General features: G+C 43.7%; 1 protein-coding gene across 5 annotated transcripts in view; it reads right to left on the bottom strand.

Moving 5' to 3' along the window:
- Positions 1–20,954, bottom strand: part of MAST2 (microtubule associated serine/threonine kinase 2) — a 139,323-nt gene extending 118,369 nt beyond the window's left edge. For all 5 annotated transcript variants that reach the window (XM_084244121.1, XM_084244120.1, XM_084244122.1 and 2 more), the window contains exon 1: positions 20,740–20,954. In XM_084244121.1, coding sequence (XP_084100247.1) covers positions 20,740–20,916 — 177 coding nt within the window. In that variant the 5' untranslated portion in view covers positions 20,917–20,954. The remainder of the gene's footprint in view (positions 1–20,739) is intronic.
- Between the last annotated feature and the right edge of the window lie 6,268 nt (positions 20,955–27,222).

Below are 27,222 nucleotides of genomic sequence, written 5' to 3'. Positions count from 1 at the left end.
CAAATAAATAAAAACATGCCTCTATTTTAAAAAAAAAAAAATTTCCATGGCAAAGAAATGGAAGAAAACACACAAAAGCTTATCAAACATATAAAGGAAAATTCAGAAAAACAAATAAATGTCCTGAGAAATAAAATTAACAAAAGGAAGACTGAAATTAAGTTTTAAATAACAATGTAATGGAGATGCAGGATGCAAAAAGATAAAAATTCTACAGAAAGCTATGGAAGTAAAATAGATCAAATGAAAGAGCACACCAGTGATCTTGAAGATGAGAATGCACAAAGAATTCAGGTGGAAGAAGGAAAAAAAAAAAACACAAAGAAACAATGTGAATAAACACCTCAAGAATTTTCCAATTCCATGAGGAAAGGCAATACAGGAATAATAGGTATCCCAGAAAGGGAAGAAAGATAAAAAGGGAACAGAGAAATATTTAAAGAAGTAATAGAGGAAAATTTCTCAAACCTGGAGAAGGAATTAAACATGCAAGTCCATGAAGCTAAAGATCAGGTTACATAAACAGAATGAAACCTACACCAAGACACACAGTAGTGAAATTCTTCAGAGAACTCAAGACAAAAAAAAGACTATTAAAGCTAGCTAGGGGTGGGCCTCCCTGGTGGCGCAATGGTTGAGCGCTGGGCTGTGAAGTTCTGCAGCACCGGTTCTATCCCAGCCCGCTGGGCGAGGGTCCCACGTGGTGCGCAGACCTCTCCTGCCGCCCTCTGCTACCCTCAGCAGTGTGCTTTGTCACTCTACCTGCTCTGCTTCTGGCTCTGGTGAATTCTCTCACCCTCCCAACCCATGCTTCTGACTGTACCCAGTGCTTATAGAAATAAATAAATAAATCTTAAAAAAAAAAAAAAAAAAAAAAAAGCTAGCTAGGGGAGAGAAGCTAACAACCTATAAAGGAACCCCAATCAGGCTTACATCTGCTTCTCCAAGGAAACACTACCAGCAAGGAGAAAACAGAACGTGGTCAAAATATTTAAAAAGTTAAAAACTGCCAGTCAGTATTACTCTATCCTGCTAGGTGCTTCTCCTTTTAGATGTGAGGGAAAAATAGAAATAAAAGACTAAACAGAAGCCAAAGGAGTTTGCAAACTCTAGACCTCTTCCTCCAAGAAATGTTGGAAAAAACTATCATATCAAAACAAAGAGAAGAACATTCACAAAGGACTTGAACAAAGCAACAGAACCACAAAATTAAGGACAAAATGACAATAGCAAAACTTTACATCTCAAAAATCACTCTAAATGTAAACAGACTGAAATCATCAATTAAGACAGAGTGTCTGGCAAGATTAAAAAAGAATCTGACAATCTGCTGTCTCCAGAAAATGTATCTGAAGTCCAAAAATAAACATAAGCTCAGGGTAAAGGGTTGGAAAACAATCCTACAAGAAATAGGACCCAAAGGAAAGCAGAGATAGGCATACTCATCTGATAAAATAGATTTCCAGCTAAAACATATAACAAGAGAAAGGAATGGACACTATAGTGATTCAGGGAATACATCAGTAAGATATAATACTAATCAATATATACAGACCAAACAAAGCATCATCAAAACATATAAGACAATTACTAGCAAATCTGAAAATACAGGGCCTCCCTGGTGGCACAGGGGTTAAAGAAGTGCTGTCAAGCTATCACTAGTCACTGAAGAACAAGTTCGATCCCTGGCTGGCCATGGAGCTAATCCACATGGCGTAGCAGACCTCTCCTGCCTCTCCTGCTGCTCCCTTCAGCACCTCTGGCTTACACCCCAGTTCTTGTATGCATAAATAAATAAATCTCCTTTTTTTAAAAAAAAAGGATTTCAAAGTGGGAAAGAAGTAAAGCTATTATTATTTATAGATGACATGATATATGCATAGAAAACCCTAAAGATTTAACTTAAAACAATAAATCAGTTCTGTAGTATAACAGGATACAAAATCAATACATAAAAGTCAGTTGCCTTCTTTTATGCAATAATGAGCTAGAAGAGGAAGAAATTAAGAAAAAAATCCATTTACAATCACATCAAAAAGAATTAAATACCTAGGAATAAACATAACAAGGAAGTTGTGAAGGGCCTATAGAAAGGAAACTATAACATAGCGTTAAAAGAAATGGAAAGATAGTGCCTCCTAATGGTCTGGAAGAATTAACATTCACAAAATGGCCATCCTACTCAAAGTAATATACAGATTCAATGCAATCCCCATCAAAATTTCAATGGCATTCTTTATAGAAATAGAATAAACAAAATTGGAATTCATATGCAATCACAAAAGACCCCAAATAGTCAAAGCAATTCTGACAAAAATGAGGAAGAATGGCAGTATGATACTGAAACAAAAACAGACACAAAGACCAATAGAATAGAGAGCCCCAAAATAAATTTTTGCCCACACCTTTACAAACAGTTAATTTAAGACAAAGGAGTCAAGAATGTGTACCAGAGCAAGGAAAGCCTCTTCAATATATGGTATAGGCAATGGAATGCTATTCAGCAATCAAAAAAGAAACTAATGCCATTCACAGCAACATGGATGGAACTAGAAGGAATTATGTTCAGTTAAATAAGTCAGAAGGAAAAAGAAAACTATCAGATGGTTTCACTTATAGGAGGAATATAGAGGAACCAAATAAGACATTGGGGGAAAAAATAATAACAATACAAAACACACACACAAAAAAAAACAAAAAACAGACAATGGGCGGTGGATCAAGGGGTTAAGCAACTCTCTGGTGGCGCAAGGGGTTAAGCACAGCACTATGAAGCAGTCTGCAGCCTCTGCAACACAAGTTCAATCCCCGGCCGGCAAGGGAGCAACCCACATGGCACAGCAGACCTCTCCTGTCTCGCCCGCTGCTCCCCTCAGCAATGTACTTGGGTCAATCTCCCTGTTCTGTTCCCCACTCTGTCTCTGGTGAACCCTCTCACCGTCCCCCCTCCCCCGCATCTCTGGCCTTTACCCCAGCTCTTATATGCATAGATAAATAAATCTTTAAAAAAAAAAACCAGACAATTATAAACCAGAGACATCCTGCAGAGGAGGGGTAAGGAGAGTGATTGGAGGGAAGGAGGGAGGAGCACAGGGGACTATGGTGATGGACATGGGTGAACTGGTGGAGGAAATTCTATGGGGACTACTCTTGAGGGAGGAAAAAAAAGCAAACATTGTTTAAAAATGAACGATGTAAAATATATATAAATAAATAAATTTTTTAAAATTATGGTGTAGGGGGGGCCTCCCCGGTGGCGCAGCGGTTGAGCGCTGGGTTGCGAAGCTGCCCGCGGCCTCTGCGGCGCCGGTTCGATCCCTGGCTGCTTCCAGGCCACCGGAGGAGGGTCCCACATGGCGCGCGGACCTCTCCTGCCGCCCGCTGCTCCCCTCAGCAGTGTACTTCGGTCCTTCTGCCTGCTCTGCTCCCCGCTCTGGCTCTGGTGAATTCTCTCACCCTCCCATGCTTCTGACTGTACCCAGTGCATGTATAAACAAAAACAAACAAACAAATAGGGCCTCCCCGGTGGCGCAGCGGTTGAGCGCTGGGCTGCGAAGCTGCCCGCGGCCTCTGCGGCGCTGGTTCGATCCCCGGCTGCTCCCCGGCCACCGGAGCAGGGTCCCACATGGCACGCAGACCTCTCCTGCCGCCCGCTGCTCCCCTCAGCAGTGTACTTCGGTCCTTCTGCCTGCTCTGCTCCCTGCTCTGGCTCTGGTGAGTTCTCTCACCCTCCCGCGCTTCTGACTGTGCCCAGTGCATGTATAAACAAACAAACAAATAAATAAAACATGCCTCTATTAAAAATAAATAAATAAATAAATAAATAAATAAATAAATAAAAAAAACATGCCTCTATAAAAAAAAAAAAAAATTATGGTGTAGGGCATACATCTGACAAAGGACCGATTTCAAGACCTACAAAGAACTCATAAAACTCTACAAAGACAAAACAAGTAACCCAAATCAAAATATGGGCAAAAGAACTAAACAGACTAATGTCTCCAAAGAAGACATTAAAACTATCAGCAGGCACATGGAAAAAAAAATGTTTACAATCACTTATTATTAGAGAAATGCAAATCAAGACCAAAATGAGATACCATCTCACACCTGAGAATAGCCCATATCAAAAAGACCAGAAACAAGTGTGGGCAAAATGTGATTAAAAGGGAACCCTCCTGGGCCTCCCCTGGTGGCGCAGGCATTTGAGCACAACGATGTGAAGCTGTCCACAGCCTCTGCAGTGCGGGTTCCCGGCCAGCGAGAATCCCACATGGAGTGGCAGACCTCTCCCTGTCTTGCCTGCTGCTCCCCTCAGCAGTGTATTTCAGTCAATCTGACTGTTCTGTTCCCCACTCTGCCTCTGGTGAATCCTCTCACCCTCTTGCGCATCTGGCCTGTACCCCGGTTCTTGTATGCATGAATAAATCTTTAAAAAATAAATAAAAATAAAAGAGAACCCTCCTACACTGCTGGTAGGACTGCAAACTGGTCTAGTCCTTATGAAAAGCAGTATGGAGGTGTCTCAAAACATTAAACAGGGTTCTGCCATTCAACCTCCAACCCAATAATAACACTCCTAGGCATCTACCAAAAAAATTCAAAAATGCTAATTTGAAATGAATCTTGCACGTCCATGCTTATTGTAACATTTACTATAGTAAACTATGGAAACAACCTTAGTGCCCTAGAACAGATGAGTGAACAAGATGTGACTGATATACACACACACACACAGAGGAATACTATTAAGCAATCAAAGAAGATAAAGTCATGCCATTTGCAGCAACATAGATGGAACTTGAAAGGATAATGCTAAGAGAAGTAAGTCAGGAAGAGAAAGATAAATGCCAGATGGTGTCAATAAAATGTGGACTATATAGTAACTAAATTAATAGTCAGATAGACAAGCTGAAAAACTAATTCTTGACAGCTTACTACAGAACTGAAACACCAAGGCGGAGTAGAATTGGGGGACGAGAAAGAATAAAGAGGGAAGAAAGCACAATGGTCTATGATGGTGGAAGATGGGTGAGTTGGTGGTGTGTACACTACGGTAGTAATACCTGACTGGCGATACCCTAATATTACCTCAGTTAATAATAAATATTTTTTAAATGGCATTGGGAAAACTGGACAACCACAAATCAAAGACTGAAACTAGATCACTATCTTACACCCTACACATAAATCAACTCAAAATGAGTAAAAGACTTGGATGTGAGACCCAAAACCATAAAATTCATAGAAGAAAGCATAGGCAAAACACGGACTTCAGGGATATTTTTGAGGATTACTCTCCAAAGGTAAGAAAAACAAGAGTGACAATTGAGACTATTATCAAGCTGGGAAGCTTCTACACAGCAAAAGAAACTATCACTAAAACAAAAAAGACATCCTAACAAATGTGAAAGAATAGTTGTACACCATACATCCAACAAGGGGCTGATATCCAAGATCTACAAAGAGGTCCTACATCAACAAATAGTAAAATAACCCAATCAAAAAATGGACAGAAGAGCTAAAAAGGCATTTCTCCAAAGAAGACATATAAATGCGCAACAGAAAAAATGCTCATCACTTCTCTGAGAAGTAAATCAAAACCACAATGAGATACCACCACACATCTATGAGAATGGCCAATATCAAAAATATCAGAAATAACAAGTGCTGATGAGAATGTGGAGAAAAAGGAATCCTCTTTCACTGTTAGTGGGAATGTAGATCGGTCCAGCCCCTTTGGAAAGCAGCAGGGAGATTTCTCAAAATACTAAAAATGGACCTACCATATGACTCAGCAATTCCACTTCCAGGTATCTACTCAAAAAATAAAACACTAGGGCCTCCCAGGTGGCACAAGGGGTTAAGCGTCAGCACTATGAAGCAATCCTCTGCAGCACGAGTTCAATCCCCAGCCAAGGAGGTGACCCATATGGGCAGCATACCTCTCCTGACTCGCCTGCTGCTCCCCTCAGCAGTGTATTTCAGTAGATTTGCCTGTTCTGCTCCCCACTCTGTCTCTGGTGAATCCTCTCTCACACACACACACCCACCTCTGGCCTGTACCCCAGTTCTTGAACGCATAAATAAATCTTTAAAAAAAAACCCACTAATTCAGGGCCTCCCTGGTGGCGCAGTGGTTGAGCACTGGGTTGCGAAGCTGCCCGCAGCCTTTGCAGCGCCGGTTAGATCCCCGGCCGCCAGGCGAGGGTCCCACATGGCACGCAGACCTCTCCAGCCGCCGGCTACTCCCCTCAGCAGTGTATTTCATCGGTCTGCCTGTTCTGCCCCCTGCTCTGGCTCTGGTGAATCCTCTCACCCTCCCACGCTTCTGACCGTACCCAGTGCTTGTATACATAAATAAATAAATCTTTAAAAAAAAAAAACACTAATTCAAAGGGATATATGCACTCCTATGTTCACTGCAGCACTATTTACAATAGTCAAGCTATGGAACAACTTAAGCACCCACAGACAAATGAGTGGATCAGGAAAATGAGGTATATATACACAATAGAACACTACTCAATTATCAAAAAATAAACTTTTGTGATTTGCAACAACCTGGATGGAACTAAAGGGGATTGTGCTAAATGAAACAAGTCAGAAGGAGGACAAGCTTTCCAAGTAAATCACCAGACTAGTTCAAAAATTTCCAACGTAATACCTCCAACACACAGAGAGGATTGTGTCACAAATTATGTGAAATTGACAATACAGTACTCAAGTTGCAAACAGTTTACTGTCTTAAATAAAGGAAGATTCTGGGTAAACATTACAATGAAGTCAATTAGGTTGCTTTTCAACATTCCTGAAAAGCAAGAATGAATGAAAAAAAATTTAAAGGAGAATTACAGCTAGGATTTCAGAAATTACACATAAACTACATTTACCTATTGTAATGGCAGCAATCTTAACTTTACACACAAGATTAGTATTATGCTGATATAAGGTATTAAAGACAAGATTCAAATTAGGCAAAGGATCCACAGCTAAAACCAGGAATCTATATACTAAAAACTTGTCTATAAGACTAAAAGTAATGTGTCACCATATGACTGGTGAAGAACATTCCATATCCTATGGCAAATTCTCCTTCACCTATCCTGCCAAGAGTCATATCCAGGTGCCATATGAAACAAAGTCCATTCTCTTGGGATGAAGTCCAACAAATGATGGTAGAGGATTATGGGTGCTTTTTTGATGGGTGTGGTATAACATACACCTGAAGACGCATATGCCCCTAGATTATATACAGTGTTATAAATGAATGTTTCCTCAATAAAAAAAAATACGAATTTTTAAAAGTTTATTCTCTTAATTCCTATCAAAATTCCTTTGTTGATGACCATAATTCCTAAAAAGCCAAGTAGACCATAGCTCAAGATCAAACACAACATATAAAACTTTAACCGGATCATGAATGTTAACTATAAAACCTAAAAGTATAAACCCTCAGAAAAAAAATATAAGAGTAGTAGTTTTTGTAACTTTAAGTAGAGTTCTTACATAAGCACAATGCACAACTTTTAAAAAGAACAAATTTATAAATTGGCTTTCATCACATTTTAAAATGACTGTTCTTCCAAAAAATGCTGGTTAAGGGCCTCCCCTGGTGGCTCAGTGGTTGAGCGCTGGGCTGCGAAGCTGCCCGCAGCCTCTGCAGTGCCAGTTCGATCCCCGACCACCGGCAAGGGTCCCACATGGTGCGCAGACCTCTCCTGCCGCCCGCTACTCCCCTCAGCAGTGTACTTCGGTCCTTCTGCCTGCTCTGCTCCCCGCTCTGGCTCTGGTGAATTCTCTCGCCCTCCCTCGCTTCTGACTGTACCCAGTGCTTGTATAAATAAATAAATAAATCTTAAAAAAAAAATGCTGTTTAAAAAATAAAACTGGAACCTCCCCTGGTGGCGCAGTGGTTCAGCGCTGGGCTGCGGAGCTGCCTGCAGCTTCTGCAGAGCCGGTTTGATCCCGGCCACCCAGCGAGGGTCCCACATGGCATGGCATACCTCTCCTCCAGCGCCCACTGCTCCCCTCAGCTGTGTATTTCGTCAGTCTGCCTGCTCCGCTCCCTACTCTGGTGAATTCTCTCGCCCTCCTGCGCTTCTGACTGTACCCAGTGCTTGTATAAATAAATAAATCTTTAAAAAAATTTTTTAAATAATAAATAAATAAATAAAACTCACACAAGAAAAAATATTTGTAAAACACACATCTGGCAAAGAACTGCATTCAGTATCTATAAAGATCTTTCACAATTTTATAATAAGAAAACATAGACGTCAACTGTAAGTATCAGGAAGTTTGAACATACCCTCGACAAGAAAGAGGCAAATATGGCAAGTGAACATATAAAGCCATCCTCAATATCATTTATCATTAAGAAACAAAACATTTAATAAATGAGAGGTAACATCAGCAAAATAGAACACACAGCTCCAAGCTAACAAAATACTGAAAAACAAGCAAAAAACATCAGAATCATCTTTGTCAGGATTCTAGAGAAGTCAAATGTTTGTAGCAATGCTAAATCAAGACATTAGCTTTAAAACAATAGGAAAGTTTTGTGGCATTTTTACTTTCCCTTGTTCCACCCACTCCTTCATGTGGAGTCAGTCTTAAAGTTATTAGCCCATGTTTCCAGTGCAGGACCATGGTCCTTGGTTCCAGAAGGGACAGAACAGACCTATTCACAAACTATTGCTGATGCCTGTTCAAACTTGTCCAGGGGATACCTGAAGGACTGATGCATGGCATCCTCCTATTTCATTTAATTCAAAATCTTATTAAGGTGGAAAAGCAGCAGGCATTGCTCAAAAACACTGTAAAGTGATCCAAATATCCATACTCACAAGGGCAAAAATTAGAAATAAGATATATACAATAGACTGCCTAACATCTGGAAGCAAAAAAGGAGTTTCTTTGGAAAATTAGATCAAAAATACCTGTGTATACAGGGTTATTTAGAAAGCCCAGAGCAAGATACAAGCTCAAAGACCTGAAATCCATCAAATATAATTTAAATGTAAGAGTCCACACTGATAATGAAAAATAATTCATAGGTCACCTGCTCAGAACTACAGAAAACCACCAATTCATTATCTTAAAAAACAGGTAAATAATCAGGTCTTTCTTACATAAACATACCACTGTGAACCAAACGGTAGATGAGAGGAACATCTCCTTAAAATTTTATTCCAGCTAATAAATGAAAACAAAATAATAGAATTAGAATTAGATATCCATTTTTCAACTCCCAAATAGTGGAGTAAGCATCAAACAAGCATCAACAACTGTTAAAATCAATAGGCAAAAAAACAGACATTATGTGCTTCCCATTGAAATAACACACCATTACCTAGAATCTTACCAAAGATATTGAACCTGATATTGGAACAAGAACAGACATACAGACCAATGGAATCGAATAGAAAATCCAGAAATAAACCCACAGATTTATGGTCAACTAATCTTTGACAAAGGAGCAAAGACTATGCATTGGAGCAAAGAAAGTTTGTTCAATAAATGGTGCTGGGAAAACTGGGTCGCTACATGCAAAAGAATGAAGCTTGACCACTACCTCACACCATACACAAAAATCAACTCAAAATGGATTAAAGAACTAGACATAAGACCTGAAACCATAAAATACATAGAAGGAAATATAGGCGAAACACTACGGGATTTGCACATCAAAGACATCTTTACAGACACATCACCCAAAGCAGTGATAGTGAAGGCAAACATAAACAGCTGGGACTACATCAAATTAAAGAGCTTCTGCACAGCAAAAGAGACAATAACAAAAACAAAGAGAAACCCCACCAACTGGGAGAACATTTTTGCACCCAACACTAATGATAAAGGACTGATCACAAAAATCTGCAAAGAGCTGATGAGACTCAGCAACAACAAAGAAAATAATCCACTCAAAAAATGGGCAGAAGAGCTAAAAAGAAACTTCTCTGAAGAGGAAATGCAAATGGCCAACAGACATATGAAAAAATGTTCAGCATCACTTGTAATCAGGGAAATGCAAATCAAAACTACCATGAGATACCATCTCACACCAGTGAGAATGGCACATATTAAAAAAACTAGCAACAACAAATGTTGGCGAGGGTGTGGAGAAAAAGGAACTCTTCTGCACTGTTGGTGGGAGTGCAAACTGGTCCAACCACTATGGAGAGCTGTGTGGAGATTTCTGGACCTACTAAACATAGAGCTTCCATATGATCCAGCAATTCCACTCCTAGGGATTTACCCAAAGGACACAGAAACATCAATTCCAAAGAGCACCTGCACCCCTATGTTTATAGCAGCACTGTTTACAATAGCTAAGCTTTGGAAACAACCCAAATGCCCAAAAATAGATGACTGGATCAAGAAGATGTGGTACATATATACCATGGAATATTACTCAGCATTCAAAAAAGATAAACACATGCAATTTGCAGCAACATGGATGGTGCTGGAAGGGATCATGCTCAGCGAAATAAGCCAAAAAGAAAAAGAAAAATACCGGATGGTCTCACTCATAGCAGGAATCTAGAAAACTTAAATAAGGGACCAGGAAAATGAATATAAGAAAGTGAAAATCAAAATCAACAAAAAACTATGAACCAGAGACACTTTTTGGGGAGTGGGGGGCGGGAGGGGAAGGATTGGGGTCAGAATGGGGCGTTTGCAATTGTATGGGGGAATATAAAAATAAAATTTATTTTTTTTTTTTTAAAAAATAAAATTTAATATTAAAAAAAATAAAATAAAATAAACAGAACCAGGTAAACTCTGAAAAAAAAAAAAATCAACAAAAAACTACAAACCAGAGACACTTTTAGGGGGGCGGGGGTGGGAGGGGAGGGATTGGGGTCAGAATGGGGGGGCTGCAATTGTATGGGGTATATAAAAATAAAATTTATTATTAAAAAAAAAAAAAAAAAGATATTGAACCTGAGTCTAAGTTTCTATATCCAACTGTAATCACAGTAAATATAAAGGATGCAGACACATTTTGAAATGCACCTTAGGCATGCAACATAGACTATGGGAAACTCTACATGTCCAATGCCCTAGTTTTCCAACATGCGATTTTAAGAAAAAATAAAGAGGGAAGTAAAACCTATAAAGGAGACAAACATATCTAATTTTTTTAAATGCGTAAGACTAAATTATAATGTCTAGAGATGCAAAATTAGGTGATAGAAACCAACTTAAAAATTGGTTTCAAGTTCAACTTGAAAGTTTAGCTACACCACAGTTAAAAATTAAGAGAGACAAGAAATGATTACTCTTTAAGTCAAGATAGTGATTATTTTTGGAGAGGAGGAGGGATTATGACTCGTATGAGGCATAAAGCAGAATTTCTAGAATGGCAGACAAAATTCCTTTTTTGACCTGGACAGTGGTCAAAGGGTGTTCATCTTATAATAATTAAATTACAATTTGTTTCCAGTATTTTTCTGTCCTTATTATATTTTACAACAAAAATTTTAAAGTGAAAGTAAAGCAAGATTTAAAAAATCACAAAACAAATGACCTACAACAGGAAAAGAATATTCTGCTACACACAGTGATAGCAGTGACAAAGAGCAGGTAAATAAGAAACATGGAAACAAACATTTAGTGAGATCCAATATAAACCAGGCATTTTTAAATCTTGAGTTAATCATAAAAACAACACTGCAGGGCCTTCCCAGTGGCACAGTGGGTTGAGCACAGCACTGTGAAGCTGTCCACTGCCTCTGCAGCACTGGTTCGATTCCTGGCTAGCCAGGGAGATACCCACATGGCACAGCAGACCTCTCCCGTCTTTGCCTGCTGGTCCCCTCAGCAGTGTGTTTCAGTCCATCTGTCTGTTCTGCTCCCCGCTCTGTCTCTGGTGAATCCTCTCACAGGCCTCTGGCCTGTACCCCAATTCTTGTATAAAAATAAATCTTAAAAAAATGCAAAATAGACATTCTCTTCATTTCAAATTTAAATCTATTAAGCTACTAAGAGAATTAAAATCCAGTGTGATTTCAAAGTATGATTTCCTTCCATATTATATTTTAATGACATTAATAAACAACTCCCAATAATCAATAAGAAAACAAAGACCATACAAAACAAAAAGAAGGTACATAAGGATATCACAGCAGACAAAAATATTGAAATAAACAATATAGAAAAGACTCACTAGTAATAAAGGAAAGATATTTTAGACATTGCAATGCCATCTATACCTTGCAAGTCAACATAAAGTAATAAACTGATAACACCAGCAGTTAAAAGGATATAGGAAAACATCACTGGCCAAAGTACAAATTGGTACAATCACTGCAAAAAGCAATTTGGCAATAATATCCAGCAAGAGAAACTCTTGCACATGTGTACACAGAAATAAAAGTACAAAGAAATTTACTGAGGCATAAAAGGGAAAATAAAAATAAACTAAATGCCCAATATTATATGAATGGATAAATTATTTATTCAAAGGAATGCTACATAGCAGTTAAAAAGTTAATGTAACTGCACCTCCCTGGTGGTGCAGGGGTTAAAGACAGCGCTACCAAGCTATCACCAGCCTCTGCAGCACAAGTTCGATCCGGATCCCTGGCTGGCCAGGGAGCAACCCACATGGTGCAGCAGACCTCTCCTGGCTCGCCCGCTGCTCCCCTCAGCAGTGTGTTTCAGTAGATCTGCCTGTTCTGCTTCCCACTGTTTCTTTTGAATCCTCTCAGCCCTCACACCCCTGCCTATACCCCAGTTCTTATATACACAAATAAATAAATCTTAAAATAAAATTAATGTAACTGATCTAAATGTATTAACATATATGAAGATTGGCAAACTTCAGCTGGCAGGGTAAAACCTACCCATCACCTACTGATGTCCTGCCAGCAAACTAAAAATAATTTTTACATGTGTAAGTGGCTGAAAAGCAAATCAAAAGAATGCTTCATGAAATAGTATTTTCAACATGGCAAATATGACAAATATTCCAATTCAAGATCTGTGTATACAATTTTCTCACAACATAACCAAGTTCACCTATTTACACTGTCTTATGGGTGTTTTGCTACAACAGTAGAGTTGCGTAGTTTTGACAGAGACAATACGACAAGTCCTAAAATATTTATTATCTGCTCCTTTACAGAAAAGTTTTAGATTCATGAAATGCCCAGCGTCAACAAAAACAGAAAACAGATTAGTGGTTGCCAAAGTCTGGGTTAAGAAAGCAGAAAGTGGGGAATGACTAGTTAATGGATATGAGATTTTCTTGTGGAGTGATAAAGATGTTCTGGAACTAGATAGTGGTGCTGTTTTCATAATAAAACAAAAATCACTGATTATAAATTTAATGTAAGTGTATTTTACCATAATCTTAAAAAGTCAAAGCACATATGGACCTGAGTTACCTGAGTTCTCTTGGACCACAGATCCTTGCAGTAACCTATGAAGTTAAAACAGCAGGACCCAGTCACCTTACTCTCTGACTTCTCTTTGGTTTCCTTCTGGCTTTTTCCCTCTTCCACATGGTTTGGCTGACAAAGTAAGAAAAACCTGAGGACAACTCTGAATAGCCACCAATATGTGAAGGAGCCTGAAGATTGCACAGGGATAGAAAAACAAGCTTTTCCAGATCTCCTAGCTGTTACTGGGAAACGGTCTTTACTTACATTCAAAATGGTTACCCATAACTCTAGCCCTACAAAGAATGAAAGGAAACTATGGGGCCTCCCCGGTGGCTCAGCGGTTGAGCGCTGGGTTGTGAAGCTGCCCGCGGCCTCTGCAGCGCCGGTTTGATCCCCGGCTGCTCCCCGGCCACCAGAGGAGGGTCCCACATGGCGTGCAGACCTCTCCTGCCGCCCGCTGCTCCCCTCAGCAGTGTATTTCAGTCCTTCTGCCTGCTCTGCTGCCTGCTCTGGTGAATTCTCTCTCCCTCCCGCGCTTCTGACTGTACCCAGTGCATGTATAAGCAAAAACAAACAAACAAATAAATTAATAAATAAAACATGCCTCTATTAAAAAAAAAAAAAAAAAAAAGAAAGGAAACTATGGTTCTAGGCTATGTACACCCAAAATAAGAAAGCTTCTGTAGTTCTTGCTGAGATCTATATTGGGCCTATGGCAGAGACTAGTTAGATATTGACCAAACATGATTCACTCTCCTCTGGGGCAAAATCTGAACAATATTTCCCAGTCCTCCAGCAATTAGGCATAGCCCTACGACTACACTCTGGCAATGAGGATATGGATTGAAGTGATTAGTACTGGCCTATCAAAGCCTCTCCCAAGATCCCACACATGCCTCAGGTGCCCCTGGAAGTCACCTGTAGAAAATGTGAAGCCTCCATTAGTCTGAGTTCTTTTGAATGTATCCCTTACAGCAATCAGTGTTCTTTAAAGTAAAAGAGAGCTAGTAATAAAATGGTAAAAGAAGGCCTCCCTGGTGGCCGAGGGGTTAAAGTCTCAGAGCTGTCAAGCTATCACCAGCCAGCTACTACAGCATGAGTTCAATCCCTGGTCAGGGAACTAAACCACATGGTGTGGCAGACCTCTCCTGTCTTGCCCACTGCTCCCTTCAGCAGTGTATTTCAGTAGATCCGCCTGTTCTGCTCCCCACTGTGCCTCTGGTGAATCCTCTCACCCCCCACACTTCTGGCCTACATCCCAGGTCTTCTATGAATGAATGAATGAATGAATGAAAATACTGTTACATTCAAATTGGTACAAATAAAATGATATCTCAGAATTTTAAAATGTGGTCACTGACCTGAATTTGTGGTTAATTACATTCAAAAACTTAGAGATGATTCTGACTGCTAAGACAGTTATCAAATAAAGAAATCCATAAAAGTTTTGCATCACATATAGGTTAATCAAGTTCCCTCAGGTCAGAGTGAAATTTGAAGTCAGAGAATGAATCAATGGTATTATTTAGTATCTTCTACATACAATTCCAAAAGCCAGAGATTATAGCAGTGAGAAAGACCCAAATTCCTGCCCTCACAAACCACATGTCCCAGTGTGGTAGAATGAAAATAAACAACAAATATGCCGCAGTATCAGGTAAATACAGAACATGACTATAAAGAAAGGGAAAGAGTATTACTTTTGAAAAGGTGGTCGGGGGCTCCTTGGTGGTGCAAGGGATTAGATACCCAACCAAGGAGCTAACCCATATGGTGCAGCAGACCTCTCCTGTTTCGCCCACTGCTCCCTTCAGCAGTATATTTCAGTAGATTCCCCTGTTTTGTTCTCCACTCTGTCTCTGGTGAATCCTCTCACCCCCCACACTTCTGGCCTGTACCCCAGTTGTTGTATGCATAAATAATCATTAAAAAAAAAAGTATTTCACAAGTAGGGCCTCCCTGGTGGCTCAAGGGGTTAAGTCTCAGCACTATCAAGCTGTCACCAGCCACTGAATCATGAGTTGGATCCCCCCCCCAGAGCCCCAAGGAAGCTAACCCACATGGTGCAGCAGACCTCACCTGTCTCACCCACTGCTCCCCTCAGCAGTGTATTTCAGTAAATCCACCTGTTCTGCTCCCCACTCTGTCTCTGGTGAATCCTCTCACACCCTGCACCTCTGGCCTACACCCTAGCTCTTGTATGCGTAAATAAATTAAAATAAAACCTTTAAAAAAAAATCCTGAATTGGGTCTCCCCTGGTGGCGCAGCGGTTGAACGCCGGGCTGCGAAGCTGCCCGCAGCCTCAGCAGCGCCAGTTCAATCCCTGGCCACCAGCGAGGGTCCTACATGGCGTGCAGACCTCTCCTGCTGCCCGCTGCTCCCCTCAGCAGTATACTTCGTCAGTTTGCCTGCTCTGCTCTCCCCTCTGGCTCTGGTGAATTCGCTCACCCTCCCATGCTTCTGACTGTGCCCAGTCCATGTATAAATAAAAAAAATATTTTAAAATATTTTAAATATTTTAAATATTTAAAATATTTTAAAAAAAAAAATATTTCACAAGTAGCCATGCATTATTTATACAAGCACTGGGTACAGTCAGAAGCACAGGAGGGTGAGAGAATTCACCAGAACCAGAGTGGGGAGCAGAACAGACAGACTGACGAAATACACTGCTGAGGGGAGCAGCGGGCACCGCAGGAGAGGTCTGCGCGCCATGTGGGACCCTCGCCGGCCGGCCTGGGGATCGACCCAGCACTGCAGAGGCTGCGGGCAGCTTCGCAGCCCAGCGCTCAACCGCTGCGCAACCGGGGAGGCCCCATGTATTATTTTTTAACGTGAAAAAAGGAGGAAATTTTGGTATCTATTATGATACATTCATATGATAGAAAAGTAAACAATGAAAAAAAAGTAAAGCAATGAAAAAATTCTACACACATACACACAACAGATTAATTTCAAAAACAAGATATAAATGAAAGAATCTAGTCACAAAAGAGTAAAAATTACATGGTTTTATCTACATGAAATTCAACAAAAGGCAAAACTAATACATAGTGATTGAGGTTGGGAAATTAGTTACCTTTGGAAAAGGGTAATAACTGGGAAAAAGCACAAAGGAACACTGCAGGGTACTAAAAATGTTCTACAGATTGATGTAAGTAACAGTCACCTGGGTGCATTAATTCTGCAAAAATTCATGGGCTGAATGAAACTCTGATTTGTGCACTGTTAAGTCACACCTCAACTAAAAGGTAAACAAACACAAAATCCTTGGTGACCCTGAAGACATCAGTTTTGGGGAAGTTTGTGTAAAAGCCAAACCATAACATGAGAGATGTACACAAGGTGAGGAAGCTCAGATAGTGAATACAAACTCATTTTTCAAGAAAGTTGCTGGTAAAACAAGGAAGAGATGATAAAGTGGCTTGGGTGGGTGTAGGGTAAAGAAAATATCAGGCTTTTCTGCCCTTCCGCCATCAGGATAGATGATGGATCCTTGTCCTGAATGCATGCCTGATGGCGGGCACCTGGAATACAGTGTGGGCATAGGTAGATGGGATTCAGCTAAGACTGTGCTTTTAAGGGCGGCATCACAGGGACGCCAGCAGCAGCAGCAGCAGCAGCAGCAGCAGCAGCCGCTGCCGAAGCAGAAGCAGAAGCAGAAGCCGAAAGAGAAGCCGAGAAGCAGCAGAACAAATGCTAGAGAGCCCAGATAGAGTGAAGACTTGCCTCCCAGCCCCCCAGCCAGCACCCCTGCCTGCCAAATGCCTGGTGAACCCCAATAAAAAACCTGCAAAACCACTGAGGACTCTGACTCCTCCTTGACCCGGTCTGCATGGGATCAGAAAACCTGCATTGTGCCCAGTTCAGCCCTTACTATTGGCGTAGTCGGCAGGATCCATGTAGACGAGTATTGGAGCCCTCCGAAGACCTGGAGGGACTAAGGAGAACAGGCTGCTTGCCTGTGACGACGCTGGAGGCGCCATGGCGGCACAGAAGGTGGATACGGTCCGGAGCTGTGGGACGAGACCTCACATGGAGGAGATGCCCGAGAGGACCAGCCAACGACACCGGAAAGGACCAGCCAATGACCCCTGAGGCAGCAGGCCGTTGCTGAAGCAGGGAGAGGCCAATGGACTTGAACTGATGGAGTGATGGACTGACAATCCCGCCAGAAGGTGGAGGACCTTGCAGGTTGATATGTTTTGGGACCCTGGGGGTGGAACAGTTTTGTTTGTAAACCCCAGGAGATGGGAATCTGGGGGTGGCCAGTGGGCCTAGATGGCCAAAAGCAGCCTGTTATGCCCAGCAGCCAGGTGGAGGAGAAAAGCCAACTGAGAAAGCAAAAGCTGGTACTGATGCTAAGTTGAGAAGCCCTAAGCGGCTGTTAAGCAGCCTGGGTATGCTGAAGAACTGTGAGTCTCGTAAAATCACCTGTGGGTGATGCCCTGCTCATTCTTGAGTGAGGGTGAGGAGCTGAGGAACCTGTCCTTGGGGGACGGGTGGGGAACGTGGCTTGGGGTGGAGCCCAAGCCAAATGTAGAGTTTGGATCCCGACCCATGTGCTTGTGCAGTGGGTTGGCCTGAGTGCAGGGGTCTGCGAGTCGCATTGGTGGCTATGAAGGCCGAGTGTTGGAGCGACTGCAGACAGAAACCCTGAGGGTTGGCGATTACCCCCAACAGAATAAAATTGCCAATCCCAGAGCTAGTGCATCCTGGGGGTGGATGCTGTGTGTGGCTTGTAGCCGAGACTACAGCCAGAGAAAGCCAGGAAGTCTGACGGCTCCTGGCGTGTTGCAATAGATGTCATGAGTGATTCCCCTCCCTCATATGAGCAGTGCCTTCGGCAGCAGATTTGGTGGCTCATCTGCTGGTACCAATAATTGTCTTTTGCACTAGGTTGGTGCCCTGCCTGGACTTATTTGTGTTCTGTTGTATTTTGTTATATTTGATGTATTTGCTTCTGTGGGCCATGGCTGCATTGTTTGCTTAGAAAATTGTATATATATATGTATAGACTGTATGGCAGAAAACCCTGAGGGGGTGGACTGTAGGGTAAAGAAAATATCAGGCTTTTCTGCCCTTCCGCCATCAGGATAGATGATGGATCCTTGTCCTGAATGCATGCCTGATGGCGGGCACCTGGAATACAGTGTGGGCATAGGTAGATGGGATTCAGCTGAGTTAAGACTGTGCTTTTAAGGGCGGCATCACGGGGACGCCAGCAGCAGCAGCAGCAGCAGCAGCAGCAGCAGAAGCAGAAGCAGAAGCAGAATCCGAAAGAGAAGCCGAGAAGCAGCAGAACGAACGCTAAAGAGCCCAGATAGAGTGAAGACTTGCTGGGGGCTGGGAGGCCTGCCAGCCTCCCAGCCAGCACCCCTGCCTGCCAAATGCCTGGTGAACCCCAATAAAAAACCTGCAAAACCACTGAGGACTCTGACTCCTCCTTGACCTGGTCTGCATGGGATCAGAAAATCTGCACTGTGCCCAGTTCGGCCCTTACAGTGGGTTACACAATTCAGAGAAATTGTGTTACTTTGTTTTTATTTGAGGTATAAAACAAAGAAAATATATATAACAAGGGTCTACAACAGAGAAAGGATGAAATTCAGGTTATAAGTAGAGGGATTAGCCTTGAAAAGGAGAATGTTTTTACTTCTTTCTATGAGAATGAAGCAAAGGATGAATAAAGACAATTCTGAGACAGAAGAAAGGGGAATGTGAAGTAACCTTGAACTCTGTAGTGAAGTACACGGTAAGGTCAATTGGACCAGGTGAACTGAGTCAGGAAAGGATCAGGGTTTTCCATACATTTCAAAGGTTTAGAGGGAGGAAATTACAGCAAAAGGACAATGCTCAGTGGTCTGAAAAAAGGCCAGAGATAGAGCTGATGGTAGTCTAGTCAAGACTAAGTGGAGAAAAAAAGGTGGAAGAACAAAACGGGGTGGGGTGGGGGAATCCCCATGCCAGCAAGCACATCACTGAAGCTGTATAATAAAAAGTAATATCGGGCCTCCCCGGTGGCGCAGCGGTTGGGCGCTGGGTTGCGAAGCTGCGCGCGGCCTCTGCGGCGCCGGTTCGATCCCCGGCTGCTCCCCGGCCACAGGAGGAGGGTCCCACATGGCGTGCAGACCTCTCCTGCCGCCCGCTGCTCCCCTCAGCAGTGTACTTCGGTCCTTCTGCCTGCTCTGCTCCCCGCTCTGGCTCTGGTGAATTCTCTCACCCTCCCGCGCTTCTGACTGTACCCAGTGCATGTGTAGACAAAAGCAAACAGACAAACCAGCAAACAAATAAATAAAGCATGCCTCTATGAAAAAAAAAAAAAAAAAAGTAATATCTAAGAAAAATACTTATTTAAATGATGGGAAAGAGACAGGAAGCCTAACAGACGTACTGAAAGACTCAGGGATGAAGTCACTGGGGTCTCCAACAGAACGATGCAAAAGGAAAACTGTCACTAGAATTTGTTACTACAGAACTTTTCTGTAAATCCTGCAAGATCAAGAATCACATACTCTCCTTTAACTGAACTTCCTACAGCTGGTAGTGGCAGTTTCTCCTCCCTGATAAAACTGACCTTTATCCCCTACTTCTAAATACACACAGGCTTGATTAATAAATAATAAAACATACCCTGTCCATTTAGAAACTCCCATTAATATTTTTACATTACTTTCTGTTTTCCCATCAAGGTGTTTTCAGGGGTAAACTCTTAGACGGCAGAGCCAATATTTATAAATTCTCAGCTCCCAGCACTAGACTTGAGATACCACACACTCAAGTGTTTTTAAAAGTGCTTTCTCGTGAAACAGATTACCGAGAACCTTAACAATGATTCTGCACACACTCCTACACGGCTATGATAGTCAAATCACAGAATGTTTAGGAATGACATCCATTTTTACAACTGTCAAGACCACCTCTATGAAACAGGATTACATTTACTATAGACAACGTTGTGTTTCCCCACCTTACACACTATTTACCCCTCTGGATAACTCAATGCCCCCTTTTTAGTAAGACCACTCTGCAGTTCATTTACTCCCAGTCCACATCCCAGCGTCCTTCTTCCCACCAGAATCCCTCACCACAAATGCCCATGAGACCATTTTTTCATTCCTCACACCCCATTTTCCGTTCTACCCCGGGCCATCGCTTCCACTTCTCTATTCCCCATTCTTCTGCCTCTCCAGACCTCCCATTGCTCCTGCCCAACTCTTCGGTCCCCAGCACTCAAAAGCCTTAGCCCAAACCCGGCGGGCAAAGGCTTCCCACCTTCCCCAGCGCCCCCAGGAAGGCTCTCCCTACCCATCCTCTGCCTTTCGGACTCCGGTCCGCCCCTACCTGCTCCTTGACCTCGGGTCCCGCGGGCCCGGTCCGTTCCTCCAGTCGCTGCCTCCCGGGCGGCGCTCGCCGGCGAAGGGGCTGAGGCTGGGGCAGCTCCGCCGCCCGCTGCGTCCCATCCTCCCGGCGGGCGGCCGCGGGCGGCTGCGGTCGGTCGCGGCCCCGCGTCCGCTTCATCTCCGCGGCTGGGCCCCGCGGGCGTCAACGCCGCGAACGTCCCAGCCCCGCACGGCCCCGGGCCGCAGCGCTGCCGCGCCAACCACCGCCCGCGGCCATGGTGGCCGGCCGGGCGCCCGAAGACACCGACCCCAGCCCGCAGCGCCTCCGCGCGTCCCCGGGCCTCAAGCGCCGCGGCCTGCTGGCTACTCCCTACGAGGGCGGCAGCATCACCGCCGCCTCGCCCTCCCTCACGCAGCACTCAGGCGGCCACTCGCCGCCGCCGCCGACTCCTCAGGCAGCCGCCGGCCCGCCAGCCTCCGGCCTGCCCCGCCCCTTCTCGCGCGCGCGCACGAAGACCCGCCGCCGCCGCCTCCGTCCGCGCGCGGCCTCCCGCGCACGCGCCGCGAACTTTCGCGCGAGACCCGCCCTGGGCCGAGGCGCTCGGGGAGGGGAGAGCGAGGGGGCGGGGCTCCGGGTGAGCCGGCCGCCGCAGGGAGCGTTCATTGATGCTTTGAATCACCCATTCATGAAGTTGTGCGCCTGGCCGAGCAAAGGCTGGGTGTGCGAAAAGGTGAACCGATTGGTTTCCTCAAGGAAATAGAGGGAGAGCGACCAGGAGCAGAAAAGAGACAAAATACACAGTGAATTGAACACCACTGCATGCCTGTTTATTGAGCTGCCAGCCTTCACCTAATTCTTACTTGACACTTTGGAGGCTAGTTTGCTCCTTCTCGTGTTGTAAATAAGACTGAGGAGAATCGAGCCACTCAGCAAATCAGTGGCCAAACTAGACAGGATTTATATTCTGGATTTTCTGTCGCTTTACTCTATTCCTGATCCTTTCAGAAAATAAGATAGGGTGTGAAATATCCTATAAAAAAGAGCAAGACCTCTCCTGACTCGCCCGCTGCTCCCCTCAGCAGTGTACTTCGGTCAATCTGCCTGTTCTGCTCCCCGCTCTGTCTCTGGTGAATCCTCTCACCCCCTCGCACCTCTGGCCTGTACCCCGGCTCTTGTATGCATAAATAAATAAATCTTAAAAAAAAAAAAAGACCAAGTGATGAATTCCTTCAAGGGGCAGGGGAAGACAAAAAGATTCCCAGAACATTCCCATAATTCCCCACTGACAATGAAGTCATCACATTAAAACCCAGTCCAGCCTGACCACAGCCTGTCCAGCTGTGGCCTGGGAAGCCCAGCAGGTCACTTCCAATGACTCAGCTCAGCAACGTGGCTGTAGTTCAGCCTTGCCTGGACTCCTCCTTCTGGCTTTAGCTATTCTACCACAAGGTTGTTTTTTTCGCTTTTTTAACTTGACTAGAGTTCTTTCCCAAAGTGCCTCACCTATTTTTCCTGGACCCTTTCTCAGAAGTAATGATGGCTAATATTAATAGTTAATAACAGTAAGTTAATAGTAAAATTAACAGTAGTAAAAAAATTTTTAGTTTATTTTTATTTATGCATACAAGAACTGGGGTGTAGGCCAGAGGTACAGGGGGGTAAGAGGATTCACCAGAGACAGAGTGGGGAGCAGAACAGGCAGATCTACTGAGATACACTGCTAAGAGGAGCAGTGGGTGAGACAGGAAAGGTCTGCTGCGCCATGTGGCTCAGCTCCCTGGTAGGCCTGGGATCGAGCTAAGACTTTAAACCCTGTGCCACCAGGGAGGCCCTGTAGTAAAATGTAATAGTAACAAAATGATAGTAATAATAGCTAACATTATAGAATGCTTATTTGATGCCAGACAGTGCATTTAATACACACATACACAAAAAGTGTATTGTATTACTTCCAGTTTACTGTTGAGGAAACTGCAACTCAAGTCATCTAATGTGCTCAATATGACATAGCTAATGAGTACAGAGCCAGGATTCAAATTAACATCTGTTATATATCAGAAGATAAACATACTACCTATGTGCTCTACAGCTTTTCTTTTTTTTTTTTTTTTTTAAGATTTATTTATACAATAACCGGGGTACAGGCCAGATCCACGGGAGAGTGAGAGGATTCACCAGAGACAGAGCGGGGAACAGAACGGGCAGACTGATGAAATACACTACTGAGGGGAGGAGTGGGCGAGACAGGAGAGGTCTGCTGCACCACGTGGGATTCTTGCTAGCCGGCGGGATTGAACCCGCACTGCAGAGGCTGCGGACAGCTTCACAGTGCGGTGTTCAACTGCCTGCGCCACCAGGAAGGCCCTCTACAGCTTTTCACCAGTCTTTTTCTGTATACTCTGTTTCATTTCCCCACCACTATCCAATTGCCTCAACCAGAAACAGGAAAGTCATCCTAAACTCCTTCCTTCCCTTCACACCTCTACAGCTAATTAATGAACAAGTATTGATGCCTCCGCAACCTATATCTTAAGTCAATCTCCTCTTTGCATCCCACTGGCACCACCTCAGCTTCAAGTCTTACCTTCTCTAACCTCCTTGAGTTAGAAAGCTTTCTAACTGCTTCACCTACAACCAGCCCCTTTCTCTTCAAAACCATTCTCCAAAAGCCTTTTAGAAGTCTGCATATAGCGGGGCCTCCCTGGTGGCACAAGGGGTTAAGCACCACAGCCTCTGCAGCAGAAGTTCGATCCCCCACAGGCCACGGAGCAACCCACATGGCTAAGCAGACCTCTCCTGTGTTGCCCGCTGCTCCCCTCAGCAGTGTGTTTCAGTCAGTCTGGCTGTTCTGTTCCCCACTCTGTGAATTCTCTCACCTCCCCCATCTCTGGCCTGTACTCCAGCTCTTGTATGCATAAATAAATAAAACTTAAAAAAAAATCTGCATATAGCAAGTTATTCCCTTGTTTAAAGCAATTGAATGAATTTCTATTACCCACAAGATGAAGTCTTACCCTTCAAAATCCTATTGAATTTGTAATAAATTCAAATTCTTGTTCCAGCAGGAACTAGTTAATGAATTAATTTTAAAAAGGAAGCCAGGGGCCTCTCTAGTGGTTCAGCGGGTTGAGCGCAGCAATGTGAAGCTGTCCGCAGCCTCCGCAGCGCGGGTTCGATTCCCAGCTAGCCGGGGAGAGTCCCATATGGCACAGCAGACTTCTCCTGCCTCGCCCGCTGCTCCCCTCAGTAGTGCTTTCAGTCCGCCTGCCTGTTCTGCTCCCCACTCTGTCTGGTGAATCCTCTCACCCTCCCGCGCCTCTGGCCTGTACCAACCCCCCATTGTATAAATAAAAAATAAATCTTAAAAAAAATTTTTTTTAAATGAAGTCAGGATTCAAATATGAAACAAATAAAAAATGTGACCTATGTTATGGCAATCAAAGGCAAATAAAATCTGAAAAGCCATTTAAGCCCTTACACATCTATTTTTGTTGTTAAAACTTTATAATTTTGAGGGACCTCCCTGGTGGCACAAGGGATTAAGTCTCAGAACTATCAAACTATTACCAGACACTACAACTATCCCTCCGTCAGGCCAGGGAGCTGACCCACATGGCGCAGCAGACCTTTCTTGTCTCACCCACTGCTCCCCTCAGCAGTGTATCTCAGTAGATCTGCCTGTTCTGCTCCCCACTCTGTCTCTGGTGAATCCTCTCACACCAAACCCCCGCACCTCTGGCCTGCACATCTGGCCTGCACCCCAGTTCTTATATTCATAAATAAAAATGAATCTTTAAAAATACATTTTTTAAAAACTTTATAATTTTGAGGTTATATTTTTTTAAATTCTAAAAGACTTGAAAACATCTTTGGAAACTTTAATCTTTATAATTGTGCTTGTCCCAAATGTATTTTTTTTTTTTAAGATTTATTTATTTATTTATACAAGCACTGGGTACAGACAGAAGCGCGGGTGAGAGAATTCACCAGAGCTAGAGCGGGGAGCAGAGCAGGCAGAAGGACCGAAGAACACTGCTGAGGGGAGCAGCGGGCGGCAGGAGAGATCTGCGCGCCATGTAGGACCCTCCTCTGGTGGCTGGGGAGCAGTGGGGGATCGAATTGGCGCTGCAGAAGCTGCGCGCAGCTTTGCAACCCAGCGCTCAACCGCTGCGCCACCCGGGACGCCCACCAAATGTATTTCTTGCTCCTCCTCTATTTTGCTCTATTTTACAAGGAATTGATTCATGCAAGTGTAGTTATAAAGTTCCCTGACTCAGTTATTTTCAGGTAATCGGAGAGATGTTGGAAGATGTCTGCTTCAGGTAGCATTTCCAAATTTGGCTGTGTCTTTTCCAGGGTTCCAAGTTTCACTGGAGGACTGCCTTCCTACCTCAACTCCCATGGGCAATTCTTCCTATATGGTTTCAGTTCCCACTGAGTGTCCCAGCTCATAGGCTCCGTTAATATCATCTCTTCCTTTCATTCTACTGCCCCAGTAGCAGTTTCCTGCTGTTCATAATTTCCCAGTTTCATTCTCATTCCCTATTTTACTGTCCTTTCCTTCTCTTCCTGATGAGAAAGCCGACTCTGCTTAGGAAGTATAGCCAATATCTTGCCTCACACTAGGGATGGTGGAACAGGAAGACAGAGGAAGCTGGTCTTTTATGACATTCTGTAACTTGGAACTGTTGCTCTTACCCTGGAATGCTTATCTCCCAGCATCTTTTTACAGGAACAAAATTAATTACTATATGGTTAAACTGTGTTACTTGCAACTTAACACATCCTTAACTGATAATGTATTGGAAAGATTATACTGTAACTCAGAGACTACACAAAACTGAATGGGAGTTTGACAAACTGCTCTTAGAAGTTGGAGTACTACAGATCTTTACTCTTTATCTAATTACTGTTCTCTGTATATTGAATTAATTTTTTCTTTTTTTTTTAATATTTATTTATGCATACAAGAACTGGGATACAGGCAAGAGGTGCAGGGGCAAGAGGATTCACCAGAGACAGAGCGGGGAGCAGAACAGGCAGATCTGAAATACACTGTTGAGGGGAGCAGCAGGCGAGTCAGGAGAGGTCTGCTGTGCCATGTGGGTAGCTCCCTGGCTGGATGGGGGATCGAACTCGTGCTGCAGAGGCTGTGGATAGCGTCATAGTGCTGTGCTTAACCCCTCGTGCCACCAGGGAAGCCCTGAATTAATATTCTTTTCTTGCTCTACTCTGTCTCTACTCCCCATATAGTAGATAATATGCCCAACTACAGCTTTTATGTTTTACAATAAATATCTACTGTAGAGTAAGGAAAAATGTCAGGCTTTTCTGCCCTCCTGCCATCAGAATAGATGGATGCTTGTGGTCCTGAATGCATGCCTGATGGTGGGCACCTGGAACAGGGTGTGGTCATAGGTAGATGGGATTCACCTGGGCTAAGACTGTGCTTTTACGGGCAGCGTCACGGGGATGCCAGCAGCAGCAGAAGCCGAAAGAGAAGCCGAGAGAGAAGCAGAGAAGGCCGGAGAGCCCAGATAGAGTGAAGATTTTCTGGGGGCTGGGAGGCCTGCCAGCCTCCTGGCCCCCCAGGACCCCTGCTTGCTGTATGCCTGGTGAACCCCAATAAAAAAACCTGCAAAAAACCACTGAGGACTCTAACTCCTCCTTTACCCAGTCTGCTGGATCAGAAAACCTGCACTGTGCCTATTCCTGCCCTTATATCTACAATCACTGAAATTAACTTTACTCCCTTGGTCCAAAACATATAGAGGCAAGAAGATACTCATTGATCCATCTACCCTAAGTAGATGGTTAAGGTCTGTAAAGGGCAGGACTGGACCAGTGCAGGTTTTCTGATCCCATGCAGACCGGGTAAAGGAGGAGTCAGAGTCCTCAGTAGTTTTGCAGGTCTTTTATTGGGGTTCACCAGGCATATGGCAGGCAGGGGTGCTGGGGGGCCAGGAGGCTGGCAGTCCTCCCAGCCCCCAGCAAATCCGCACTCTCTGGGCTCTCTGGCGTTCTCTGCTTCTGCTTCTTTGCTTCTCTCATCGGCTTCTTTCTCAGCTTCTGCTGGCGTCCCCGTGACGCCGCCCTTAAAAGTACAGTCTTAGCTCAGCTGAATCCCATCTACCTATGCCCACACCCTATTCCAGGTGCCCGCCATCAGGCATGCATTCAGGACAAGGATCCATCATCTATCCTGATGGCGGGAGGGCAGAAAAGCCTGACATTTTCTTTACCCTACAAGGTCAAATATTAATATGCAATTTCTAGCAGGAACTATTGTGGGTGTAGCCTACAAGTCTCCTTTCAAGTTAGATAGGAGCAGGACACTTGATCACCCCAAGGCAATAAGTTACATCCTGAGGTATGACTGGGAACACCCGAGGGCCTGATGACTGATATGCTTTGCACCCCAGGGACTGATCAGTGGAACACCTTATTAATAAGATTGGAGCCATGGGAAGGAGTTAGGAGTAT

Source organism: Talpa europaea (genome assembly GCF_964194135.1).
Source record: "Talpa europaea genome assembly, chromosome: 9".
NCBI classification, from domain to species: domain Eukaryota; kingdom Metazoa; phylum Chordata; class Mammalia; order Eulipotyphla; family Talpidae; genus Talpa; species Talpa europaea.
Note: the sequence above shows the minus strand (reverse complement) of the source record. Positions and strands in the feature narration are given on the sequence as shown.